Source organism: Phlebotomus papatasi, unplaced genomic scaffold (genome assembly GCF_024763615.1).
Source record: "Phlebotomus papatasi isolate M1 unplaced genomic scaffold, Ppap_2.1 HiC_scaffold_52, whole genome shotgun sequence".
NCBI classification, from domain to species: domain Eukaryota; kingdom Metazoa; phylum Arthropoda; class Insecta; order Diptera; family Psychodidae; genus Phlebotomus; species Phlebotomus papatasi.
In genome coordinates this window covers 84,382-111,750 of record NW_026604716.1, presented here as the reverse complement: position 1 = coordinate 111,750, position 27,369 = coordinate 84,382, and the positions used below count along the sequence as shown (strand labels likewise).

Sequence of the window (27,369 nt, the reverse complement as noted above, 5' to 3'; positions counted from 1 at the left end):
TTTACAAAATAAAGGATCTAATATTTATTGACTCCTTTTATTTAATGATTTGAAGTTTCACACAGGCATTTGATAAATTCTTTAATTGCAATAAAGCATAAAGACTTTTAAGTGATCAAGGGGTCTGTCATTTACAAAATAAAGGATCTAATATTTATTGACTTTTTTTATTTAATGATTTGAAGTTTCACACAGGCATTTGATAAATTCTTTGATTGCAATAACCCAGAAAGACTTTTAAGTGATCAAAGGGTCTGTCATTTACAAAATAAAGGATCTAATATTTATTGACTTTTTTTATTTAATGATTTGAAGATTCACACAGGCATTTGATAAATTCTTTAATTAAAATAACGCATAGAGACTTTTAAGTGATCAAGGGGTCTGTCATTTACAAAATAAAGGATCTAATATTTATTGACTTTTTTTTTAATTAATGATTTGAAGTTTCACACGGGCATTTGATAAATTCTTTAATTGCAATAACGCATAAAGACTTTTAAGTGATCAAGGGGTCTGTCATTTACAAAATAAAGGATCTAATATTTATTGACTCCTTTTATTTAATGATTTGAAGTTTCACACAGGCATTCGATAAATTCTTTAATTAAAATAATGCATAGAGACTTTTAAGTGATCAAGGGGTCTGTCATTTACAAAATAAAGGATCTAATATTTATTGACTTTTTTTATTTAATGATTTGAAGTTTCACACAGGCATTTGATAAATTCTTTAATTAAAATAACGCATAGAGACTTTTAAGTGATCAAGGGGTGTGTCATTTACAAAATAAAGGATCTAATATTTATTGACTTTTTTTTAATTAATGATTTGAAGTTTCACACGGGCATTTGATAAATTCTTTAATTGCAATAACGCATAAAGACTTTTAAGTGATCAAGGGGTCTGTCATTTACAAAATAAAGGATCTAATATTTATTGACTCCTTTTATTTAATGATTTGAAGTTTCACACAGGCATTCGATAAATTCTTTAATTAAAATAATGCATAGAGACTTTTAAGTGATCAAGGGGTCTGTCATTTACAAAATAAAGGATCTAATATTTATTGACTTTTTTTATTTAATGATTTGAAGTTTCACACAGGCATTTGATAAATTCTTTAATTAAAATAACGCATAGAGACTTTTAAGTGATCAAGGGGTCTGTCATTTACAAAATAAAGGATCTAATATTTATTGACTTTTTTTTAATTAATGATTTGAAGTTTCACACAGGCATTTGATAAATTCTTTGATTGCAATAACCCAGAAAGACTTTTAAGTGATCAAGGGGTCTGTCATTTACAAAATAAAGGATCCAATATTTATTGACTTTTTTTATTTAATGATTTGAAGTTTCACACAGGCATTTGATAAATTCTTTGATTGCAATAACCCAGAAAGACTTTTAAGTGATCAAGGGGTCTGTCATTTACAAAATAAAGTATCCAATATTTATTGACTTTTTTTATTTAATGATTTGAAGTTTCACACAGGCATTTGATAAATTCTTTAATTAAAATAACGCATAGAGACTTTTAAGTGATCAAGGGGTCTGTCATTTACAAAATAAAGGATCTAATATTTATTGACTTTTTTTTAATAATGATTTGAAGTTTCACACAGACATTTGATAAATTCTTTGATTGCAATAACCCAGAAAGACTTTTAAGTGATCAAGGGGTCTGTCATTTACAAAATAAAGGATCCAATATTTATTGACTTTTTTTATTTAATGATTTGAAGTTTCACACAGGCATTTGATAAATTCTTTAATTGCAATAACGCATAGAGACTTTTAAGTGATCAAGGGGTCTGTCATTTACAAAATAAAGGATCTAATATTTATTGACTTTTTTTTAATTAATGATTTGAAGTTTCACACAGGCATTTGATAAATTCTTTGATTGCAATAACGCATAAAGACTTTTAAGTGATCAAGGGGTCTGTCATTTACAAAATAAAGGATCCAATATTTATTGACTTTTTTTATTTAATGATTTGAAGTTTCACACAGGCATTTGATAAATTCTTTAATTGCAATAACGCATAGAGACTTTTAAGTGATCAAGGGGTCTGTCATTTACAAAATAAAGGATCTAATATTTATTGACTTTTTTTTATTTAATGATTTGAAGTTTCACACAGGCATTTGATAAATTCTTTAATTGCAATAACCCAGAAAGACTTTTAAGTGATCAAGGGGTCTGTCATTTACAAAATAAAGGATCCAATATTTATTGACTTTTTTTATTTAATGATTTGAAGTTTCACACAGGCATTTGATAAATTCTTTAATTGCAATAACGCATAGAGACTTTTAAGTGATCAAGGGGTCTGTCATTTACAAAACAAAGGATCTAATATTTATTGACTTTTTTTTAATTAATGATTTGAAGTTTCACACAGGCATTTGATAAATTCTTTGATTGCAATAACGCATAAAGACTTTTAAGTGATCAAGGGGTCTGTCATTTACAAAATAATGGATCCAATATTTATTGACTTTTTTTATTTAATGATTTGAAGTTTCACACAGGCATTTGATAAATTCTTTAATTGCAATAACGCATAGAGACTTTTAAGTGATCAAGGGGTCTGTCATTTACAAAATAAAGGATCTAATATTTATTGACTTCTTTTATTTAATGATTTGAAGTTTCACACAGGCATTTGATAAATTCTTTGATTGCAATAACCCAGAAAGACTTTTAAGTGATCAAGGGGTCTGTCATTTACAAAATAAAGTATCCAATATTTATTGACTTTTTTTATTTAATGATTTGAAGTTTCACACAGGCATTTGATAAATTCTTTAATTAAAATAACGCATAGAGACTTTTAAGTGATCAAGGGGTCTGTCATTTACAAAATAAAGGATCTAATATTTATTGACTTTTTTTTATTAATGATTTGAAGTTTCACACAGGCATTTGATAAATTCTTTGATTGCAATAACCCAGAAAGACTTTTAAGTGATCAAGGGGTCTGTCATTTACAAAATAAAGGATCCAATATTTATTGACTTTTTTTATTTAATGATTTGAAGTTTCACACAGGCATTTGATAAATTCTTTAATTGCAATAACGCATAGAGACTTTTAAGTGATCAAGGGGTCTGTCATTTACAAAATAAAGGATCTAATATTTATTGACTTTTTTTTAATTAATGATTTGAAGTTTCACACAGGCATTTGATAAATTCTTTGATTGCAATAACGCATAAAGACTTTTAAGTGATCAAGGGGTCTGTCATTTACAAAATAAAGGATCCAATATTTATTGACTTTTTTTATTTAATGATTTGAAGTTTCACACAGGCATTTGATAAATTCTTTAATTGCAATAACGCATAGAGACTTTTAAGTGATCAAGGGGTCTGTCATTTACAAAATAAAGGATCCAATATTTATTGACTTTTTTTATTTAATGATTTGAAGTTTCACACAGGAATTTGATAAATTCTTTAATTGCAATAACCCAGAAAGACTTTTAAGTGATCAAGGGGTCTGTCATTTACAAAATAAAGGATCCAATATTTATTGACTTTTTTTATTTAATGATTTGAAGTTTCACACAGGCATTTGATAAATTCTTTAATTGCAATAACGCATAGAGACTTTTAAGTGATCAAGGGGTCTGTCATTTACAAAATAAAGGATCTAATATTTATTGACTCCTTTTATTTAATGATTTGAAGTTTCACACAGGCATTTGATAAATTATTTAATTAAAATAACGTATAGAGACTTTTAAGTGATCAAGGGGTCTGTCATTTACAAAATAAAGGATCAAATATTTATTGACTTTTTTTATTTAATGATTTGAAGTTTCACACAGGCATTTGATAAATTCTTTAATTGCAATAACGCATGAAGACTTTTAAGTGATCAAGGGGTCTGTCATTTACAAAATAAAGGATCTAATATTTATTGACTTCTTTTATTTAATGATCTGAAGTTTCACACAGGCATTTGATAAATTCTTTGATTGCAATAACCCAGAAAGACTTTTAAGTGATCAAGGGGTCTGTCATTTACAAAATAAAGGATCCAATATTTATTGACTTTTTTTATTTAATGATTTGAAGTTTCACACAGGCATTTGATAAATTCTTTAATTGCAATAACGCATAGAGACTTTTAAGTGATCAAGGGGTCTGTCATTTACAAAATAAAGGATCTAATATTTATTGACTTTTTTTTAATTAATGATTTGAAGTTTCACACAGGCATTTGATAAATTCTTTGATTGCAATAACGCATAAAGACTTTTAAGTGATCAAGGGGTCTGTCATTTACAAAATAAAGGATCCAATATTTATTGACTTTTTTTATTTAATGATTTGAAGTTTCACACAGGCATTTGATAAATTCTTTAATTGCAATAACGCATAAAGACTTTTAAGTGATCAAGGGGTCTGTCATTTACAAAATAAAGGATCTAATATTTATTGACTCCTTTTATTTAATGATTTGAAGTTTCACACAGGCATTTGATAAATTATTTAATTAAAATAACGTATAGAGACTTTTAAGTGATCAAGGGGTCTGTCATTTACAAAATAAAGGATCTAATATTTATTGACTTTTTTATTTAATGGTTTGGAGTTTCACACAGGCATTTGATAAATTCTTTGATTGCAATAACCCAGAAAGACTTTTAAGTGATCAAGGGGTCTGTCATTTACAAAATAAAGGATCTAATATTTATTGACTTTTTTTATTTAATGATTTGAAGTTTCACACAGGTATTTGATAAATTCTTTAATTGCAATAACGCATAGAGACTTTTAAGTGATCAAGGGGTCTGTGATTTACAAAATAAAGGATCTAATATTTATTGACTTTTTTTTATTTAATGATTTGAAGTTTCACACAGGCATTTGATAAATTCTTTAATTGCAATAACGCATAGAGACTTTTAAGTGATCAAGGGGTCTGTCATTTACAAAATAAAGGATCTAATATTTATTGACTTTTTTTTATTTAATGATTTGAAGTTTCACACAGGCATTTGATAAATTCTTTAATTGCAATAACCCAGAAAGACTTTTAAGTGATCAAGGGGTCTGTCATTTACAAAATAAAGGATCTAATATTTATTGACTTTTTTATTTAATGGTTTGGAGTTTCACACAGGCATTTGATAAATTCTTTGATTGCAATAACCCAGAAAGACTTTTAAGTGATCAAGGGGTCTGTCATTTACAAAATAAAGGATCTAATATTTATTGACTTTTTTTATTTAATGATTTGAAGTTTCACACAGGTATTTGATAAATTCTTTAATTGCAATAACGCATAGAGACTTTTAAGTGATCAAGGGGTCTGTGATTTACAAAATAAAGGATCTAATATTTATTGACTTTTTTTTATTTAATGATTTGAAGTTTCACACAGGCATTTGATAAATTCTTTAATTGCAATAACGCATAGAGACTTTTAAGTGATCAAGGGGTCTGTCATTTACAAAATAAAGGATCTAATATTTATTGACTTTTTTTTATTTAATGATTTGAAGTTTCACACAGGCATTTGATAAATTCTTTGATTGCAATAACCCAGAAAGACTTTTAAGTGATCAAGGGGTCTGTCATTTACAAAATAAAGGATCCAATATTTATTGACTTTTTTTATTTAATGATTTGAAGTTCCACACAGGCATTTGATAAATTATTTAATTAAAATAACGTATAGAGACTTTTAAGTGATCAAGGGGTCTGTCATTTACAAAATAAAGGATCTAATATTTATTGACTCTTTTTATTTAATGATTTGAAGTTTCACACAGGCATTTGATAAATTATTTAATTAAAATAACGTATAGAGACTTTTAAGTGATCAAGGGGTCTGTCATTTACAAAATAAAGGATCTAATATTTATTGACTTTTTTTATTTAATGATTTGAAGTTTCACACAGGCATTTGATAAATTATTCAATTGCAATAACCCAGAAAGACTTTTAAGTGATCAAGGGGTCTGTCATTTACAAAATAAAGGATCTAATATTTATAGACTTTTTTTATTTAATGATTTGAAGTTTCACACAGGCATTTGATAAATTCTTTAATTAAAATAACGTATAGAGACTTTTAAGTGATCAAGGGGTCTGTCATTTACAAAATAAAGGATCTAATATTTATTGACTTTTTTTTAATTAATGATTTGAAGTTTCACACGGGCATTTGATAAATTCTTTAATTGCAATAACGCATAAAGACTTTTAAGTGATCAAGGGGTCTGTCATTTACAAAATAAAGGATCTAATATTTATTGACTTCTTTTATTTAATGATTTGAAGTTTCACACAGGCATTTGATAAATTCTTTAATTGCAATAACGTATAGAGACTTTTAAGTGATCAAGGGGTCTGTCATTTACAAAATAAAGGATCTAATATTTATTGACTTTTTTTATTTAATGATTTGAAGTTTCACACAGGCATTTGATAAATTCTTTGATTGCAATAACCTAGAAAGACTTTTAAGTGATCAAGGGGTCTGTCATTTACAAAATAAAGGATCTAATATTTATTGACTTTTTTATTTAATGGTTTGGAGTTTCACACAGGCATTTGATAAATTCTTTGATTGCAATAACCCAGAAAGACTTTTAAGTGATCAAGGGGTCTGTCATTTACAAAATAAAGGATCCAATATTTATTGACTTTTTTTATTTAATGATTTGAAGTTTCACACAGGCATTTGATAAATTATTTAATTAAAATAACGTATAGAGACTTTTAAGTGATCAAGGGGTCTGTCATTTACAAAATAAAGGATCTAATATTTATTGACTTTTTTATTTAATGATTTGAAGTTTCACACAGGCATTTGATAAATTCTTTGATTGCAATAACCTAGAAAGACTTTTAAGTGATCAAGGGGTCTGTCATTTACAAAATAAAGGATCTAATATTTATTGACTTTTTTATTTAATGGTTTGGAGTTTCACACAGGCATTTGATAAATTCTTTGATTGCAATAACCCAGAAAGACTTTTAAGTGATCAAGGGGTCTGTCATTTACAAAATAAAGGATCCAATATTTATTGACTTTTTTTATTTAATGATTTGAAGTTTCACACAGGCATTTGATAAATTCTTTAATTGCAATAACGTATAGAGACTTTTAAGTGTCAAGGGGTCTGTCATTTACAAAATAAAGGATCTAATATTTATTGACTTTTTTTATTTAATGATTTGAAGTTTCACACAGGCATTTGATAAATTCTTTGATTGCAATAACCTAGAAAGACTTTTAAGTGATCAAGGGGTCTGTCATTTACAAAATAAAGGATCTAATATTTATTGACTTTTTTATTTAATGGTTTGGAGTTTCACACAGGCATTTGATAAATTCTTTGATTGCAATAACCCAGAAAGACTTTTAAGTGATCAAGGGGTCTGTCATTTACAAAATAAAGGATCTAATATTTATTGACTTTTTTTATTTAATGATTTGAAGTTTCACACAGGCATTTGATAAATTCTTTGATTGCAATAACCCAGAAAGACTTTTAAGTGATCAAGGGGTCTGTCATTTACAAAATAAAGGATCCAATATTTATTGACTTTTTTTATTTAATGATTTGAAGTTTCACACAGGCATTTGATAAATTCTTTAATTGCAATAACGTATAGACACTTTTAAGTGATCAAGGGGTCTGTCATTTACAAAATAAAGGATCTAATATTTATTGACTTTTTTTATTTAATGATTTGAAGTTTCACACAGGCATTTGATAAATTCTTTAATTGCAATAACGTATAGAGACTTTTAAGTGATCAAGGGGTCTGTCATTTACAAAATAAAGGATCTAATATTTATTGACTTTTTTTATTTAATGATTTGAAGTTTCACACAGGCATTTGATAAATTCTTTGATTGCAATAACCTAGAAAGACTTTTAAGTGATCAAGGGGTCTGTCATTTACAAAATAAAGGATCTAATATTTATTGACTTTTTTATTTAATGGTTTGGAGTTTCACACAGGCATTTGATAAATTCTTTGATTGCAATAACCCAGAAAGACTTTTAAGTGATCAAGGGGTCTGTCATTTACAAAATAAAGGATCCAATATTTATTGACTTTTTTTATTTAATGATTTGAAGTTTCACACAGGCATTTGATAAATTATTTAATTAAAATAACGTATAGAGACTTTTAAGTGATCAAGGGGTCTGTCATTTACAAAATAAAGGATCTAATATTTATTGACTTTTTTATTTAATGATTTGAAGTTTCACACAGGCATTTGATAAATTATTTAATTAAAATAACGTATAGAGACTTTTAAGTGATCAAGGGGTCTGTCATTTACAAAATAAAGGATCTAATATTTATTGACTTTTTTATTTAATGGTTTGGAGTTTCACACAGGCATTTGATAAATTCTTTAATTGCAATAACCCAGAAAGACTTTTAAGTGATCAAGGGGTCTGTCATTTACAAAATAAAGGATCTAATATTTATTGACTTTTTTATTTAATGGTTTGGAGTTTCACACAGGCATTTGATAAATTCTTTGATTGCAATAACCCAGAAAGACTTTTAAGTGATCAAGGGGTGTTGGAGCCCAGACTCCAACTGACACCGAATTTAAAAATCACAACTTGTGCTAACTTCATTCTTTTCATTTTCGCCATCTTGGCAACCATCATTCTTTTTTCACTTCCCTTCCGACCGTCAAGTGAGAAGCCACATGTGAATTTGTTAAAGTTATTTTATTCAGTAAATCTTGTGAAATCAAAAATTTTTGTCCTTCAAACCCAATATTCATTTTAACCTTCAACAGGTAAAACCCAGAGTCTTAAGCCGGAGTCCCGGAAGAGTAAACTAATTCCATTCCTCATTTCATAATAGGTAAAACCCAGAGTCTTAAGCCGGAGTCCCGGAAGAGTAAACTAATACCATTCCTAATTTCATAATAGGTAAATGTTCCTTACATTTTGGTCCTTCGAGCCGGATATTCATTTTAACCTTCAACAGGTAAAACCCAGAGTCTTAAGCCGGAGTCCCGGAAGAGTAAACTAATTCCATTCCTCATTTCATAATAGGTAAAACCCAGAGTCTTAAGCCGGAGTCCCGGAAGAGTAAACTAATACCATTCCTAATTTCATAATAGGTAAATGTTCCTTACATTTTGGTCCTTCGACGGTGCCTCATTTTGGACCTACGACAGCGCCTCATTTTCATCCTTCGTTTGGTCTTTCGCATTGAGGCGCCAGCGTTAAGCAGCCTTCTGAGCTCATCAGGATTGACTGTCCAGCAACAGTAATCCACCTCAAGTTTTGGAGCCAACACTTCAAGACTTTCGGAAGCCCAGCAGCTTCCAATTTAGCACTCAGAAGCCCAGCAGCTTCCGCTACAGATTCTTTTTGAAGCCAAGTAGCTTCCGGTTTGTCGTAACCAACACGACATAACCTCAACATGTCTCTCCGTCAGCAGAGAGGACGATACAAGGCTTCACTCACGAAGACTTGGAAGGCAATAGAGCAGAATGATTTCGACGAAGCTCAACTCAGGGAAAAGTTGAAATATGCTCAGGAGAGTCACAAGAACATTCTTGCTCTCCACAACCAAATCGTGGAATCTCTCAAGGATGAAGCGAGCAAAGCAGAGGAAGACGACTGGCTAGACGATTACAAGGATTTCATGTCCACACTCCATACATTAATCCAGAAGAAGCTTCATGCAGTCACTACTCCCAAGTCGCAATCAGCTGGTACTTCAGCACAGCCGCAGCAGGATCAAGTAGGAGCACTCATGTCTCTTGTGGATAAGCTCTCGTCTCAGCATGCCGACATGGTACAAAAACAGACAGAGCTCATGGAGAAAGTTTTGTCTAAGCGAGCATCCAGCAATGACAAGTTGCCTTCCCTCGACATTCCGAAATTCGATGGTTCCTACAGGACATGGGTTTCATTTCGTGATTTGTACACAGCTTCAATTCACAACAACGATTCACTGAAGCCCTCACAAAAGCTTCAGTACCTTCAGGGGCTACTTACCAAACAAGCAGCTTCCGCAATTCGCAATATCACAGTCTCTGATGCGAATTATGAGAAAGCTTGGGCTGTTCTCACAAACAGATTTGAGAAACGTCACTGCATCGTCTCTGATCACATCCAGACGTTCTTGTCGATTCCAAAAATCACTCATCCTGACAAGACTAACGTCAGAGAAGCATTCTCTATAGCTACGGAAGTCACCCAAGCCTTGGACGCTCTAAAATGCACCAGCAAAGATCCTTGGTTGATTCATCTCCTCAATGAACGCATGGACTCTGAGACACGCAATCAGTGGGCTGACAAGCGAAGTTCGGTGGATCCCACTTGGCAGGATTATCTGGATTTCCTGGAAAAACGTTGTGACATCATAGATGAATGCAGCAGCTCCAAGAATCCCTCTTCTTCGAAGGCAGATTCACGACCTGGGAATAACACGAAGAAAAAAACAGCACTTGTGGCCACTGAAGCTAATCGATGCAAGTGTTGCAATGGATCTCAGCATCCACTCTACAAATGCCAGATTTTCACCCAGAAGTCTCCATCAGATCGCCTCAAGGTGGTCAAGAATTCTGGATTGTGCTGGAATTGTTTGTCCTCATCTCATGAGACGTCAAATTGCACTTCCACACACACATGCAAACAATGCCATGCCAGTCACAATACTCTCTTGCATGCAGCATGTGTCACCCGGAGCAACATAACCTCGAATTCCTCTGCGAGTCAAAACACTGATGACATCCCCGGAGCAAATAGCTCCTCTGATACTCCTCAGCCTGCTTTTGAGTTCTTCAAGAGATCTTCAAATATTGTTGCTCCAACCTCTGTGAACATTTCATCCGCAAAATCCTCGGTGAAGGTTTTTCTTGCCACTTGTTCTGTGAATGTTTTTGATGCTCATCGAAATGTTCACCGATGCCGTGCTGTCCTTGACAATGGGGCACAGCAATCTATGATCACTGAATCTCTTAGGGATCGTCTCCAGCTCCAGAGGTGTCAAGACAACACTGTGATTATGGGTGTCAGCGGAAAATGTTCCAAGGTGAAAGGTCGTACGACTCTTCTTGCACAATCTGCTTCTGCAGAAGATATTTTCGAGTTCAATTGCCTAATTATGCCCCAAGTGACGGGAAATCTTCCTAATTTCTCTGTCAATCCATCTTCCATTCCCATTCCCCCTGAGATTCAGCTTTCTGACCCAAACTGGTGTAGAAGTTCTCAAGTGGATTTGCTCATTGGGATGGACTATTTCAATGATGTTCTTCAGGATGGAATTATCCGTCTTGGCCCTCAGCAGCCAGTGCTACGGGAGACTGTGTTCGGATGGATTCTTTCCGGAGTACTTCACGAGCCAATTCACACTTCACTACCTCAGGTGCAGTGCAATCTTTCCACTATCTCCTCTCTTGAGAACACTCTCAAGAAATTTTGGGAGGTAGAAGAGGTGGAAACAGTGAAACCTCAAACCATTGAGAGTGCCGAGGTTGAACAGCATTTTGTCGATACTCACTCCAGAGATGAAAAAGGCCGTTTCATTGTCCATTTGCCCCTCAAATCTACTCACACTGAATTGGGTTATTCTCGAGGACGTGCAATTCGTCAATTGAAGCAGCTGGAGGTGCAGCTCGACAAAAACCCAGAAATGCGTACTCTCTACAATAATTCCATGCAGGAATATCTTGACAAGGGGTACATGAATGAAGTCTTCTACAAGAAGGATGATGAAAATCATTTTTACTTGCCTCATCATGGTGTTTGGAAACCATCCTCCACCACAACAAAACTTAGGGTCGTCTTCAACGCCAGCGCGAAGACTTCCAGTGGTATCAGCCTGAACGATGTGTTGAAGATTGGTGCTACTGTGCAGCCTGAATTGGTCACTATCCTCCTCAGATTCCGCATGCATCCGTATGCAATGAGTTGTGACGTGACCAAGATGTACTTACAAGTAAAACTTCATCCTCCCCATGCTGATTTCCAGAGAATTGTGTGGAGATCTTCAAGTGACATGCCTCTTCAAGATTACAAAATCAACAGGGTGTGTTTCGGAGTAGCTTCCAGTCCTTTCCTGGCTACCCGCGTTCTCAACGAACTAGCCACAGTCGAGCAAAACCAATTTCCCTTGGGATCACAGGTCGTTAAGAATTGCTTCTACATCGATGACGGACTTATCTCCTGCGATTCCCTCGAAGTGGCTCAACAAACACAGAATCAACTGATTCAACTTATGCAGTGTGGTGGTTTCTCTTTAGCAAAATGGAGCGCCAATCATCCCTCTTTGTTGGAAAACATCACAAATCCATCTTCTGAGGCCAAGCAAATCTCCATCAGTGATGATTCAGTCTCTGTACTCGGACTCAAGTGGAATCCACAAGGTGATTCTTTTCAGTTTGTGATTCCTCCAAACTTTGCAGTCCCCCTGGCCACTCGAACTAGCATCACATCAGCAGTGGCTCGCATATTCGATCCTCTTGGTTTGTTGGGACCTATCATCACGATAGGAAAGATTCTCATCCAAGCATCATGGACTGAAGGCCTGGATTGGACAACACCATTGCCACCAGAACTTCAGGAGAAGTGGACAAAGTTCATTAATACATTGCCACAACTCAACGAGATTATCATTCCGAGATGGGCCTCAAACATTCCAAATCCAACTTCTGCAGTTATCCATGGATTCGCTGATGCCAGCAAATCAGCATACGGAGCAGCAGTCTATCTGGTGACAGATGATGGTCAATCCTTTTCGTCTCATCTACTGATCTCCAAATCCCGTGTCGCTCCCACCAAAAATCCACTTACAATTCCGAAACTGGAGTTGTGTGCTGCAGAATTGTGCGCAAATTTGGTGTCTCGTGTCCAGAGAGACCTCAGTATCTCACAAGCTTTTCTATGGAGCGATTCTACAATTGTTCTTGCTTGGATCGAGTCACCACCTTCTCAAAAACATGAAGTCTTTGTCAACAATCGCCTGAAAAAGATTCGTAAAGTCTCATCAGCTTCTCAGTGGGCTCATGTCTCTTCCGAAGACAACCCTGCGGATCTTATTTCACGTGGATGTACGCCAGAGACACTTCTACAGTCTGATTTGTGGTTCTGTGGACCTTCATGGCTAGGTCTCCACCCCAGCCACTATCTTCATCAATCAGACACCACAGCCCCGGAGCAGAGCTCCGAAATCACGGTCAATCTTGCCGTTCCAAAGCCAAAGTCACTTCTTCAGAGACTTTTGGGCCGTTGTTCGAGGATTTTCCGATTGGAAGGTATCATTGCTCAATGTCTTCGATTCCTGACTCCATCATCTCATCGAGCAAAGGGTCCACTCACGGTCTCCGAGCTTGACAAAGCTCTACTTCATCTTATCCGTCTAGATCAGCAAGAACATTTCGGTGTTCTTATCAATTCTCTCAAGAAAGGTGATTTTCACACCAACAAACATTGCAAGAGTTTTGCAAACTTGCAACCGTTTCTGGATTCCACCGGACTCATCAGAGTCGGAGGACGTCTTCAGCATTCACCTTTCACATACGATGCAAAACATCCGATACTTCTGGCTAACAGTGCACTTACAAAGTTGATTGCAGAGAGAGAGCACTCGCGAAATCTCCATTGTGGTCCACAAGCACTTCTCGCAGCTATGCGACAGAGATTTTGGCCAATCCGAGGACGACATCTCGTCAGAGGTATCTACCGCAAATGTATCCGGTGCTTCAGGTTCCAGCCAAGACTCCAACAGCAGATCATGGGCCAGCTACCTGAACATAGGACTACATTTTCCAAGCCCTTTACTGCTACATCTGTGGACTTTGCAGGCCCCCTGCAGATGCGCCCACACTTGAAGCGAGGAGGCACAACTTCCAAGGTCTGGATAGCCATCTTTGTGTGCCACATCACGAAGGCCATGCACATAGAGTTGGTGAGCAATCTCTCAACAGAGGCTTTTGTGGCTGCCTTTAGAAGGTTTGTCGCACGCAGATCTGCTCCTCAGCATCTATATTTGGACAACGCGACCAATTTCACTGGTACATCCAACGAGCTCTCGAGGCTTTTGGCACAAGAGTCTTCGCAGCGTGCTCTTCATGATGGTCTCCTGGGACAAAGAGTGCAGTTCCACTTTCAACCTCCCGAGGGTCCACATCACAATGGCCTCGTAGAAGCCGCTGTCAAATCAGTGAAGATTCATCTTTCCAAGATTGTGGGTTCCTGTCCACTCACATTTGAGGAACTCCAGACTGTGTTAACACAGATTGAAGCAGTGCTTAATAGTAGGCCTATTATGCCACTGTCTTCGGACCCGTCAGATCCTCCACATCTCACCCCTGGCCACTTCTTAACTGGTGGTCCCCTGACAGCTCTTCCGGATCCTGACCTGGAGTTCATTCCCATGAACAGGCTCTCCAGATGGCAACTCTGTCAGCGCCTATCTCAGCAATTTGCTGCAAGGTGGAAGAGAGACTACGTTCACCATCTCCAGGAACGTACTAGGTGGAAATCAATTTCGCCAAACGTGAAAGTAGGAGATCTGGCTCTTCTTGCCAAAGACAACGTTCCGAGCATTCAATGGCAATTAGGAGAAATTGTCAACGTGTGTCCTGGACCAGACAATCATGTCAGAGTCGTCGATATTCGCACAAGGAGTGGAGTTTATCGTCGGCCAGTTACGAAAATTGCTCTCTTGCCCATGGAGCAAGAGACCCCGGAGGATGTTGGAGCCCAGACTCCAACTGACACCGAATTTAAAAATCACAACTTGTGCTAACTTTATTCTTTTCATTTTCGCCATCTTGGCAACCATCATTCTTTTTTCACTTCCCTTCCGACCGTCAAGTGAGAAGCCACATGTGAATTTGTTAAAGTTATTTTATTCAGTAAATCTTGTGAAATCAAAAATTTTTGTCCTTCAAACCCAATATTCATTTTAACCTTCAACAGGTAAAACCCAGAGTCTTAAGCCGGAGTCCCGGAAGAGTAAACTAATTCCATTCCTCATTTCATAATAGGTAAAACCCAGAGTCTTAAGCCGGAGTCCCGGAAGAGTAAACTAATACCATTCCTAATTTCATAATAGGTAAATGTTCCTTACAAGGGGTCTGTCATTTACAAAATAAAGGATCTAATATTTATTGACTTTTTTTATTTAATGGTTTGGAGTTTCACACAGGCATTTGATAAATTCTTTAATTAAAATAACGCATAGAGACTTTTAAGTGATCAAGGGGTCTGTCATTTACAAAATAAAGGATCTAATATTTATTGACTTTTTTTTTAATTAATGATTTGAAGTTTCACACAGGCATTTGATAAATTCTTTGATTGCAATAACCCAGAAAGACTTTTAAGTGATCAAGGGGTCTGTCATTTACAAAATAAAGGATCTAATATTTATTGACTTTTTTTTATTTAATGATTTGAAGTTTCACACAGGCATTTGATAAATTCTTTAATTGCAATAACCCAGAAAGACTTTTAAGTGATCAAAGGGTCTGTCATTTACAAAATAAAGGATCTAATATTTATTGACTTTTTTATTTAATGGTTTGGAGTTTCACACAGGCATTTGATAAATTCTTTGATTGCAATAACCCAGAAAGACTTTTAAGTGATCAAGGGGTCTGTCATTTACAAAATAAAGGATCTAATATTTATTGACTTTTTTATTTAATGGTTTGGAGTTTCACACAGGCATTTGATAAATTCTTTGATTGCAATAACCCAGAAAGACTTTTAAGTGATCAAGGGGTCTGTCATTTACAAAATAAAGGATCTAATATTTATTGACTTCTTTTATTTAATGGTTTGGAGTTTCACACAGGCATTTGATAAATTCTTTAATTGCAATAACGCATAGAGACTTTTAAGTGATCAAGGTGTCTGTCATTTACAAAATAAAGGATCTAATATTTATTGACTCTTTTTATTTAATGATTTGAAGTTTCACACAGGCATTTGATAAATTATTTAATTAAAATAACGTATAGAGACTTTTAAGTGATCAAGGGGTCTGTCATTTACAAAATAAAGGATCTAATATTTATTGACTTTTTGTATTTAATGATTTGAAGTTTCACACAGGCATTTGATAAATTCTTTAATTGCAATAACCCAGAAAGATTTTTAAGTGATCAAGGGGTCTGTCATTTACAAAATAAAGGATCTAATATTTATTGACTTTTTTTATTTAATGGTTTGGAGTTTCACACAGGCATTTGATAAATTCTTTGATTGCAATAACCCAGAAAGACTTTTAAGTGATCAAGGGGTCTGTCATTTACAAAATAAAGGATCCAATATTTATTGACTTTTTTTATTTAATGATTTGAAGTTTCACACAGGCATTTGATAAATTCTTTAATTGCAATAACGCATAGAGACTTTTAAGTGATCAAGGGGTCTGTCATTTACAAAATAAAGGATCTAATATTTATTGACTCTTTTTATTTAATGATTTGAAGTTTCACACAGGCATTTGATAAATTATTTAATTAAAATAACGTATAGAGACTTTTAAGTGATCAAGGGGTCTGTCATTTACAAAATAAAGGATCTAATATTTATTGACTTTTTTTATTTAATGATTTGAAGTTTCACACAGGCATTTGATAAATTCTTTAATTGCAATAACCCAGAAAGACTTTTAAGTGATCAAGGGGTCTGTCATTTACAAAATAAATGATCTAATATTTATTGACTTTTTTTATTTAATGATTTGAAGTTTCACACAGGCATTTTATAAATTCTTTAATTAAAATAACGCATAGAGAATTTTAAGTGATCAAGGGGTGTGTCATTTACAAAATAAAGGATCTAATATTTATTGACTTTTTTTTAATTAATGATTTGAAGTTTCACACGGGCATTTGATAAATTCTTTAATTGCAATAACGCATAAAGACTTTTAAGTGATCAAGGGGTCTGTCATTTACAAAATAAAGGATCTAATATTTATTGACTTCTTTTATTTAATGATTTGAAGTTTCACACAGGCATTTGATAAATTCTTTAATTAAAATAACGCATAGAGACTTTTAAGTGATCAAGGGGTCTGTCATTTACAAAATAAAGGATCTAATATTTATTGACTTTTTTTTAATTAATGATTTGAAGTTTCACACAGGCATTTGATAAATTATTTAATTAAAATAACGTATAGAGACTTTTAAGTGATCAAGGGGTCTGTCATTTACAAAATAAAGGATCTAATATTTATTGACTTTTTTTATTTAATGATTTGAAGTTTCACACAGGCATTTGATAAATTCTTTAATTGCAATAACCCAGAAAGACTTTTAAGTGATCAAGGGGTCTGTCATTTACAAAATAAAGGATCTAATATTTATTGACTTTTTTTATTTAATGGTTTGAAGTTTCACACAGGCATATGATAAATTCTTTGATTGCAATAACGCATAGAGACTTTTAAGTGATCAAGGGGTCTGTCATTTACAAAATAAAGGATCTAATATTTATTGACTTTTTTTATTTAATGATTTGAAGTTTCACACAGGCATTTGATAAATTCTTTAATTAAAATAACGCATACAGACTTTTAAGTGATCAAGGGGTCTGTCATTTACAAAATAAAGGATCTAATATTTATTGACTTTTTTTTTAATTAATGATTTGAAGTTTCACACAGGCATTTGATAAATTCTTTGATTGCAATAACCCAGAAAGACTTTTAAGTGATCAAGGGGTCTGTCATTTACAAAATAAAGGATCCAATATTTATTGACTTTTTTTATTTAATGATTTGAAGTTTCACACAGGCATTTGATAAATTCTTTAATTGCAATAACGCATAAAGACTTTTAAGTGATCAAGGGGTCTGTCATTTACAAAATAAAGGATCCAATATTTATTGACTTTTTTTATTTAATGATTTGAAGTTTCACACAGGCATTTGATAAATTCTTTAATTAAAATAACGCATAGAGACTTTTAAGTGATCAAGGGGTCTGTCATTTACAAAATAAAGGATCTAATATTTATTGACTTTTTTTTAATTAATGATTTGAAGTTTCACACAGGCATTTGATAAATTCTTTGATTGCAATAACCCAGAAAGACTTTTAAGTGATCAAGGGGTCTGTCATTTACAAAATAAAGGATTCAACATTTATTGACTTTTTTTATTTAATGATTTGAAGTTTCACACAGGCATTTGATAAATTCTTTAATTGCAATAACGCATAAAGACTTTTAAGTGATCAAGGGGTCTGTCATTTACAAAATAAAGGATCTAATATTTATTGACTCCTTTTATTTAATGATTTGAAGTTTCACACAGGCATTTGATAAATTATTTAATTAAAATAACGTATAGAGACTTTTAAGTGATCAAGGGGTCTGTCATTTACAAAATAAAGGATCTAATATTTATTGACTTTTTTTATTTAATGATTTGAAGTTTCACACAGGCATTTGATAAATTCTTTGATTGCAATAACCCAGAAAGACTTTTAAGTGATCAAGGGGTCTGTCATTTACAAAATAAAGGATCTAATATTTATTGACTTTTTTATTTAATGGTTTGGAGTTTCACACAGGCATTTGATAAATTCTTTGATTGCAATAACCCAGAGAGACTTTTAAGTGATCAAGGGGTCTGTCATTTACAAAATAAAGGATCTAATATTTATTGACTCCTTTTATTTAATGATTTGAAGTTTCACACAGGCATTTGATAAATTCTTTAATTAAAATAACGCATAGAGACTTTTAAGTGATCAAGGGGTCTGTCATTTACAAAATAAAGGATCTAATATTTATTGACTTTTTTTTTAATTAAAGATTTGAAGTTTCACACAGGCATTTGATAAATTCTTTGATTGCAATAACCCAGAAAGACTTTTAAGTGATCAAGGGGTCTGTCATTTACAAAATAAAGGATCTAATATTTATTGACTTTTTTTATTTAATGATTTGAAGTTTCACACAGGCATTTGATAAATTCTTTAATTAAAATAACGCATAGAGACTTTTAAGTGATCAAGGGGTGTGTCATTTACAAAATAAAGGATCTAATATTTATTGACTTTTTTTTAATTAATGATTTGAAGTTTCACACGGGCATTTGATAAATTCTTTAATTGCAATAACGCATAAAGACTTTTAAGTGATCAAGGGGTCTGTCATTTTCAAAATAAAGGATCTAATATTTATTGACTCCTTTTATTTAATGATTTGAAGTTTCACACAGGCATTTGATAAATTCTTTAATTAAAATAACGCATAGAGACTTTTAAGTGATCAAGGGGTCTGTCATTTAGAAAATAAAGGATCCAATATTTATTGACTTTTTTTATTTAATGATTTGAAGTTTCACACAGGCATTTGATAAATTCTTTGATTGCAATAACCCAGAAAGACTTTTAAGTGATCAAGGGGTCTGTCATTTACAAAATAAAGTATCCAATATTTATTGACTTTTTTTATTTAATGATTTGAAGTTTCACACAGGCATTTGATAAATTCTTTAATTAAAATAACGCATAGAGACTTTTAAGTGATCAAGGGGTCTGTCATTTACAAAATAAAGGATCTAATATTTATTGACTTTTTTTTATTAATGATTTAAAGTTTCACACAGGCATTTGATAAATTCTTTGATTGCAATAACCCAGAAAGACTTTTAAGTGATCAAGGGGTCTGTCATTTACAAAATAAAGGATCAAATATTTATTGACTTTTTTTATTTAATGATTTGAAGTTTCACACAGGCATTTGATAAATTCTTTAATTGCAATAACCCAGAAAGACTTTTAAGTGATCAAGGGGTCTGTCATTTACAAAATAAAGGATCTAATATTTATTGACTTCTTTTATTTAATGATTTGAAGTTTCACACAGGCATTTGATAAATTCTTTGATTGCAATAACCCAGAAAGACTTTTAAGTGATCAAGGGGTCTGTCATTTACAAAATAAAGGATCCAATATTTATTGACTTTTTTTATTTAATGATTTGAAGTTTCACACAGGCATTTGATAAATTCTTTAATTGCAATAACGCATAGAGACTTTTAAGTGATCAAGGGGTCTGTCATTTACAAAATAAAGGATCTAATATTTATTGACTTTTTTTTAATTAATGATTTGAAGTTTCACACAGGCATTTGATAAATTCTTTGATTGCAATAACGCATAAAGACTTTTAAGTGATCAAGGGGTCTGTCATTTACAAAATAAAGGATCCAATATTTATTGACTTTTTTTTAATTAATGATTTGAAGTTTCACACAGGCATTTGATAAATTCTTTAATTGCAATAACGCATAAAGACTTTTAAGTGATCAAGGGGTCTGTCATTTACAAAATAAAGGATCTAATATTTATTGACTTTTTTTTAATTAATGATTTGAAGTTTCACACAGGCATTTGATAAATTATTTAATTAAAATAACGTATAGAGACTTTTAAGTGATCAAGGGGTCTGTCATTTACAAAATAAAGGATCTAATATTTATTGACTTTTTTTTTAATTAATGATTTGAAGTTTCACACAGGCATTTGATAAATTCTTTGATTGCAATAACCCAGAAAGACTTTTAAGTGATCAAGGGGTCTGTCATTTACAAAATAAAGGATCCAATATTTATTGACTTTTTTTATTTAATGATTTGAAGTTTCACACAGGCATTTGATAAATTCTTTAATTGCAATAACGCATAGAGACTTTTAAGTGATCAAGGGGTCTGTCATTTACAAAATAAAGGATCTAATATTTATTGACTCTTTTTATTTAATGATTTGAAGTTTCACACAGGCATTTGATAAATTCTTTAATTGCAATAACGTATAGAGACTTTTAAGTGATCAAGGGGTCTGTCATTTACAAAATAAAGGATCTAATATTTATTGACTTTTTTTATTTAATGATTTGAAGTTTCACACAGGCATTTGATAAATTCTTTGATTGCAATAACCCAGAAAGACTTTTAAGTGATCAAGGGGTCTGTCATTTACAAAATAAAGGATCTAATATTTATTGACTTTTTTTTATTTAATGGTTTGGAGTTTCACACAGGCATTTGATAAATTCTTTGATTGCAATAACCCAGAAAGACTTTTAAGTGATCAAGGGGTCTGTCATTTACAAAATAAAGGATCTAATATTTATTGACTTTTTTTATTTAATGATTTGAAGTTTCACACAGGCATTTGATTAATTATTTAATTAAAATAATGTGTAGAGACTTTTAAGTGATCAAGGGGTCTGTCATTTACAAAATAAAGGATCTAATATTTATTGACTTTTTTTTATTTAATGATTTGAAGTTTCACACAGGCATTTGATAAATTCTTTAATTGCAATAACGCATAGAGACTTTTAAGTGATCAAGGGGTCTGTCATTTACAAAATAAAGGATCTAATATTTATTGACTCTTTTTATTTAATGATTTGAAGTTTCACACAGGCATTTGATAAATTATTTAATTAAAATAACGTATAGAGACTTTTAAGTGATCAAGGGGTCTGTCATTTACAAAATAAAGGATCTAATATTTATTGACTTTTTTTTTAATTAATGATTTGAAGTTTCACACAGGCATTTGATAAATTCTTTGATTGCAATAACCCAGAAAGACTTTTAAGTGTTTAAGGGGTCTGTCATTTACAAAATAAAGGATCTAATATTTATTGACTTTTTTTATTTAATGGTTTGGAGTTTCACACAGGCATTTGATAAATTCTTTGATTGGAATAACTCAGAAAGACTTTTAAGTGATCAAGGGGTTTGTCATTTACTAAATAAAGGATCTAATATTTATTGACTTTTTTTTAATTAATGATTTGAAGTTTCACACAGGCAATTGATAAATTCTTTGATTGCAATAACCCAGAAAGACTTTTAAGTGATCAAGGGGTCTGTCATTTACAAAATAAAGGATCCAATATTTATTGACTTTTTTTATTTAATGGTTTGGAGTTTCACACAGGCATTTGATAAATTCTTTGATTGCAATAACCCAGAAAGACTTTTAAGTGATCAAGGGGTCTGTCATTTACAAAATAAAGGATCTAATATTTATTGACTTTTTTTTATTTAATGATTTGAAGTTTCACACAGGCATTTGATAAATTCTTTAATTGCAATAACCCAGAAAGACTTTTAAGTGATCAAGGGGTCTGTCATTTACAAAATAAAGGATCTAATATTTATTGACTTTTTTTATTTAATGATTTGAAGTTTCACACAGGCATTTGATAAATTCTTTAATTGCAATAACGCATAGAGACTTTTAAGTGATCAAGGGGTCTGTCATTTACAAAATAAAAGATCCAATATTTATTGACTTTTTTTATTTAATGATTTGAAGTTTCACACAGGCATTTGATAAATTCTTTAATTGCAATAACCCAGAAAGACTTTTAAGTGATCAAGGGGTCTGTCATTTACAAAATAAAGTATCCAATATTTATTGACTTTTTTTATTTAATGATTTGAAGTTTCACACAGGCATTTGATAAATTCTTTAATTAAAATAACGCATAGAGACTTTTAAGTGATCAAGGGGTCTGTCATTTACAAAATAAAGGATCTAATATTTATTGACTTTTTTTTATTAATGATTTAAAGTTTCACACAGGCATTTGATAAATTCTTTGATTGCAATAACCCAGAAAGACTTTTAAGTGATCAAGGGGTCTGTCATTTACAAAATAAAGGATCAAATATTTATTGACTTTTTTTATTTAATGATTTGAAGTTTCACACAGGCATTTGATAAATTCTTTAATTGCAATAACCCAGAAAGACTTTTAAGTGATCAAGGGGTCTGTCATTTACAAAATAAAGGATCTAATATTTATTGACTTCTTTTATTTAATGATTTGAAGTTTCACACAGGCATTTGATAAATTCTTTGATTGCAATAACCCAGAAAGACTTTTAAGTGATCAAGGGGTCTGTCATTTACAAAATAAAGGATCCAATATTTATTGACTTTTTTTATTTAATGATTTGAAGTTTCACACAGGCATTTGATAAATTCTTTAATTGCAATAACGCATAGAGACTTTTAAGTGATCAAGGGGTCTGTCATTTACAAAATAAAGGATCTAATATTTATTGACTTTTTTTTAATTAATGATTTGAAGTTTCACACAGGCATTTGATAAATTCTTTGATTGCAATAACGCATAAAGACTTTTAAGTGATCAAGGGGTCTGTCATTTACAAAATAAAGGATCCAATATTTATTGACTTTTTTTTAATTAATGATTTGAAGTTTCACACAGGCATTTGATAAATTCTTTAATTGCAATAACGCATAAAGACTTTTAAGTGATCAAGGGGTCTGTCATTTACAAAATAAAGGATCTAATATTTATTGACTTTTTTTTAATTAATGATTTGAAGTTTCACACAGGCATTTGATAAATTATTTAATTAAAATAACGTATAGAGACTTTTAAGTGATCAAGGGGTCTGTCATTTACAAAATAAAGGATCTAATATTTATTGACTTTTTTTTTAATTAATGATTTGAAGTTTCACACAGGCATTTGATAAATTCTTTGATTGCAATAACCCAGAAAGACTTTTAAGTGATCAAGGGGTCTGTCATTTACAAAATAAAGGATCCAATATTTATTGACTTTTTTTATTTAATGATTTGAAGTTTCACACAGGCATTTGATAAATTCTTTAATTGCAATAACGCATAGAGACTTTTAAGTGATCAAGGGGTCTGTCATTTACAAAATAAAGGATCTAATATTTATTGACTCTTTTTATTTAATGATTTGAAGTTTCACACAGGCATTTGATAAATTCTTTAATTGCAATAACGTATAGAGACTTTTAAGTGATCAAGGGGTCTGTCATTTACAAAATAAAGGATCTAATATTTATTGACTTTTTTTATTTAATGATTTGAAGTTTCACACAGGCATTTGATAAATTCTTTGATTGCAATAACCCAGAAAGACTTTTAAGTGATCAAGGGGTCTGTCATTTACAAAATAAAGGATCTAATATTTATTGACTTTTTTTTATTTAATGGTTTGGAGTTTCACACAGGCATTTGATAAATTCTTTGATTGCAATAACCCAGAAAGACTTTTAAGTGATCAAGGGGTCTGTCATTTACAAAATAAAGGATCTAATATTTATTGACTTTTTTTATTTAATGATTTGAAGTTTCACACAGGCATTTGATTAATTATTTAATTAAAATAATGTGTAGAGACTTTTAAGTGATCAAGGGGTCTGTCATTTACAAAATAAAGGATCTAATATTTATTGACTTTTTTTTATTTAATGATTTGAAGTTTCACACAGGCATTTGATAAATTCTTTAATTGCAATAACGCATAGAGACTTTTAAGTGATCAAGGGGTCTGTCATTTACAAAATAAAGGATCTAATATTTATTGACTCTTTTTATTTAATGATTTGAAGTTTCACACAGGCATTTGATAAATTATTTAATTAAAATAACGTATAGAGACTTTTAAGTGATCAAGGGGTCTGTCATTTACAAAATAAAGGATCTAATATTTATTGACTTTTTTTTTAATTAATGATTTGAAGTTTCACACAGGCATTTGATAAATTCTTTGATTGCAATAACCCAGAAAGACTTTTAAGTGTTTAAGGGGTCTGTCATTTACAAAATAAAGGATCTAATATTTATTGACTTTTTTTATTTAATGGTTTGGAGTTTCACACAGGCATTTGATAAATTCTTTGATTGGAATAACTCAGAAAGACTTTTAAGTGATCAAGGGGTTTGTCATTTACTAAATAAAGGATCTAATATTTATTGACTTTTTTTTAATTAATGATTTGAAGTTTCACACAGGCAATTGATAAATTCTTTGATTGCAATAACCCAGAAAGACTTTTAAGTGATCAAGGGGTCTGTCATTTACAAAATAAAGGATCCAATATTTATTGACTTTTTTTATTTAATGGTTTGGAGTTTCACACAGGCATTTGATAAATTCTTTGATTGCAATAACCCAGAAAGACTTTTAAGTGATCAAGGGGTCTGTCATTTACAAAATAAAGGATCTAATATTTATTGACTTTTTTTTATTTAATGATTTGAAGTTTCACACAGGCATTTGATAAATTCTTTAATTGCAATAACCCAGAAAGACTTTTAAGTGATCAAGGGGTCTGTCATTTACAAAATAAAGGATCTAATATTTATTGACTTTTTTTATTTAATGATTTGAAGTTTCACACAGGCATTTGATAAATTCTTTAATTGCAATAACGCATAGAGACTTTTAAGTGATCAAGGGGTCTGTCATTTACAAAATAAAAGATCCAATATTTATTGACTTTTTTTATTTAATGATTTGAAGTTTCACACAGGCATTTGATAAATTCTTTAATTGCAATAACCCAGAAAGACTTTTAAGTGATCAAGGGGTCTGTCATTTACAAAATAAAGGATCTAATATTTATTGACTTTTTTTATTTAATGGTTTGGAGTTTCACACAGGCATTTGATAAATTCTTTGATTGCAATAACCCAGAAAGACTTTTAAGTGATCAAGGGGTCTGTCATTTACAAAATAAAGGATCTAATATTTATTGACTTTTTTATTTAATGATTTGAAGTTTCACACAGGTATTTGATAAATTCTTTAATTGCAATAACGCATAGAGACTTTTAAGTGATCAAGGGGTCTGTGATTTACAAAATAAAGGATCTAATATTTATTGACTTTTTTTTATTTAATGATTTGAAGTTTCACACAGGCATTTGATAAATTCTTTAATTGCAATAACGCATAGAGACTTTTAAGTGATCAAGGGGTCTGTCATTTACAAAATAAAGGATCTAATATTTTTTGACTTTTTTTTATTTAATGATTTGAAGTTTCACACAGGCATTTGATAAATTCTTTAATTGCAATAACCCAGAAAGACATTTAAGTGATCAAGGGGTCTGTCATTTACAAAATAAAGGATCTAATATTTATTGACTTTTTTTATTTAATGGTTTGGAGTTTCACACAGGCATTTGATAAATTCTTTGATTGCAATAACTCAGAAAGACTTTTAAGTGATCAAGGGGTTTGTCATTTACTAAATAAAGGATCTAATATTTATTGACTTTTTTTTAATTAATGATTTGAAGTTTCACACAGGCAATTGATAAATTCTTTGATTGCAATAACCCAGAAAGACTTTTAAGTGATCAAGGGGTCTGTCATTTACAAAATAAAGGATCCAATATTTATTGACTTTTTTTATTTAATGGTTTGGAGTTTCACACAGGCATTTGATAAATTCTTTGATTGCAATAACCCAGAAAGACTTTTAAGTGATCAAGGGGTCTGTCATTTACAAAATAAAGGATCTAATATTTATTGACTTTTTTTTATTTAATGATTTGAAGTTTCACACAGGCATTTGATAAATTCTTTAATTGCAATAACCCAGAAAGACTTTTAAGTGATCAAGGGGTCTGTCATTTACAAAATAAAGGATCTAATATTTATTGACTTTTTTTATTTAATGATTTGAAGTTTCACACAGGCATTTGATAAATTCTTTAATTGCAATAACGCATAGAGACTTTTAAGTGATCAAGGGGTCTGTCATTTACAAAATAAAGGATCCAATATTTATTGACTTTTTTTATTTAATGATTTGAAGTTTCACACAGGCATTTGATAAATTCTTTAATTGCAATAACCCAGAAAGACTTTTAAGTGATCAAGGGGTCTGTCATTTACAAAATAAAGGATCTAATATTTATTGACTTTTTTTATTTAATGGTTTGGAGTTTCACACAGGCATTTGATAAATTCTTTGATTGCAATAACCCAGAAAGAATTTTAAGTGATCAAAGGGTCTGTCATTTACAAAATAAAGGATCTAATATTTATTGACCTTTTTATTTAATGGTTTGCAGTTTCACACAGGCATTTGATAAATTCTTTGATTGCAATAACCCAGAAAGACTTTTAAGTGATCAAGGGGTCTGTCATTTACAAAATAAAGGATCTAATATTTATTGACTTCTTTTATTTAATGGTTTGGAGTTTCACACAGGCATTTGATAAATTCTTTAATTGCAATAACGCATAGAGACTTTTAAGTGATCAAGGGGTCTGTCATTTACAAAATAAAGGATCCAATATTTATTGACTCTTTTTATTTAATGATTTGAAGTTTCACACAGGCATTTGATAAATTATTTAATTAAAATAACGTATAGAGACTTTTAAGTGATCAAGGGGTCTGTCATTTACAAAATAAAGGATCTAATATTTATTGACTTTTTTTTAATTAATGATTTGAAGTTTCACACAGGCATTTGATAAATTCTTTGATTGCAATAACCCAGAAAGACTTTTAAGTGATCAAGGGGTCTGTCATTT

At 31.4% G+C, this 27,369-nt stretch overlaps 1 protein-coding gene across 1 annotated transcript; it reads left to right on the top strand.

The window, feature by feature from the left end:
• Positions 1-9,439: 9,439 nt before the first annotated feature.
• LOC129809242 (uncharacterized) lies at positions 9,440-14,776 on the top strand. Its single transcript, XM_055859050.1, has one exon. It carries the CDS (start codon positions 9,440-9,442, stop codon positions 14,774-14,776), a length of 5,337 nt encoding a protein of 1,778 aa, XP_055715025.1.
• Positions 14,777-27,369: the final 12,593 nt, after the last annotated feature.

Coding starts and splice junctions, on each gene's coding strand:
- LOC129809242 (XM_055859050.1), top strand. CDS start 9,440: ATGTCTCTCCGTCAGCAGAGAGGACGATACAAGGCTTCACTCACGAAG.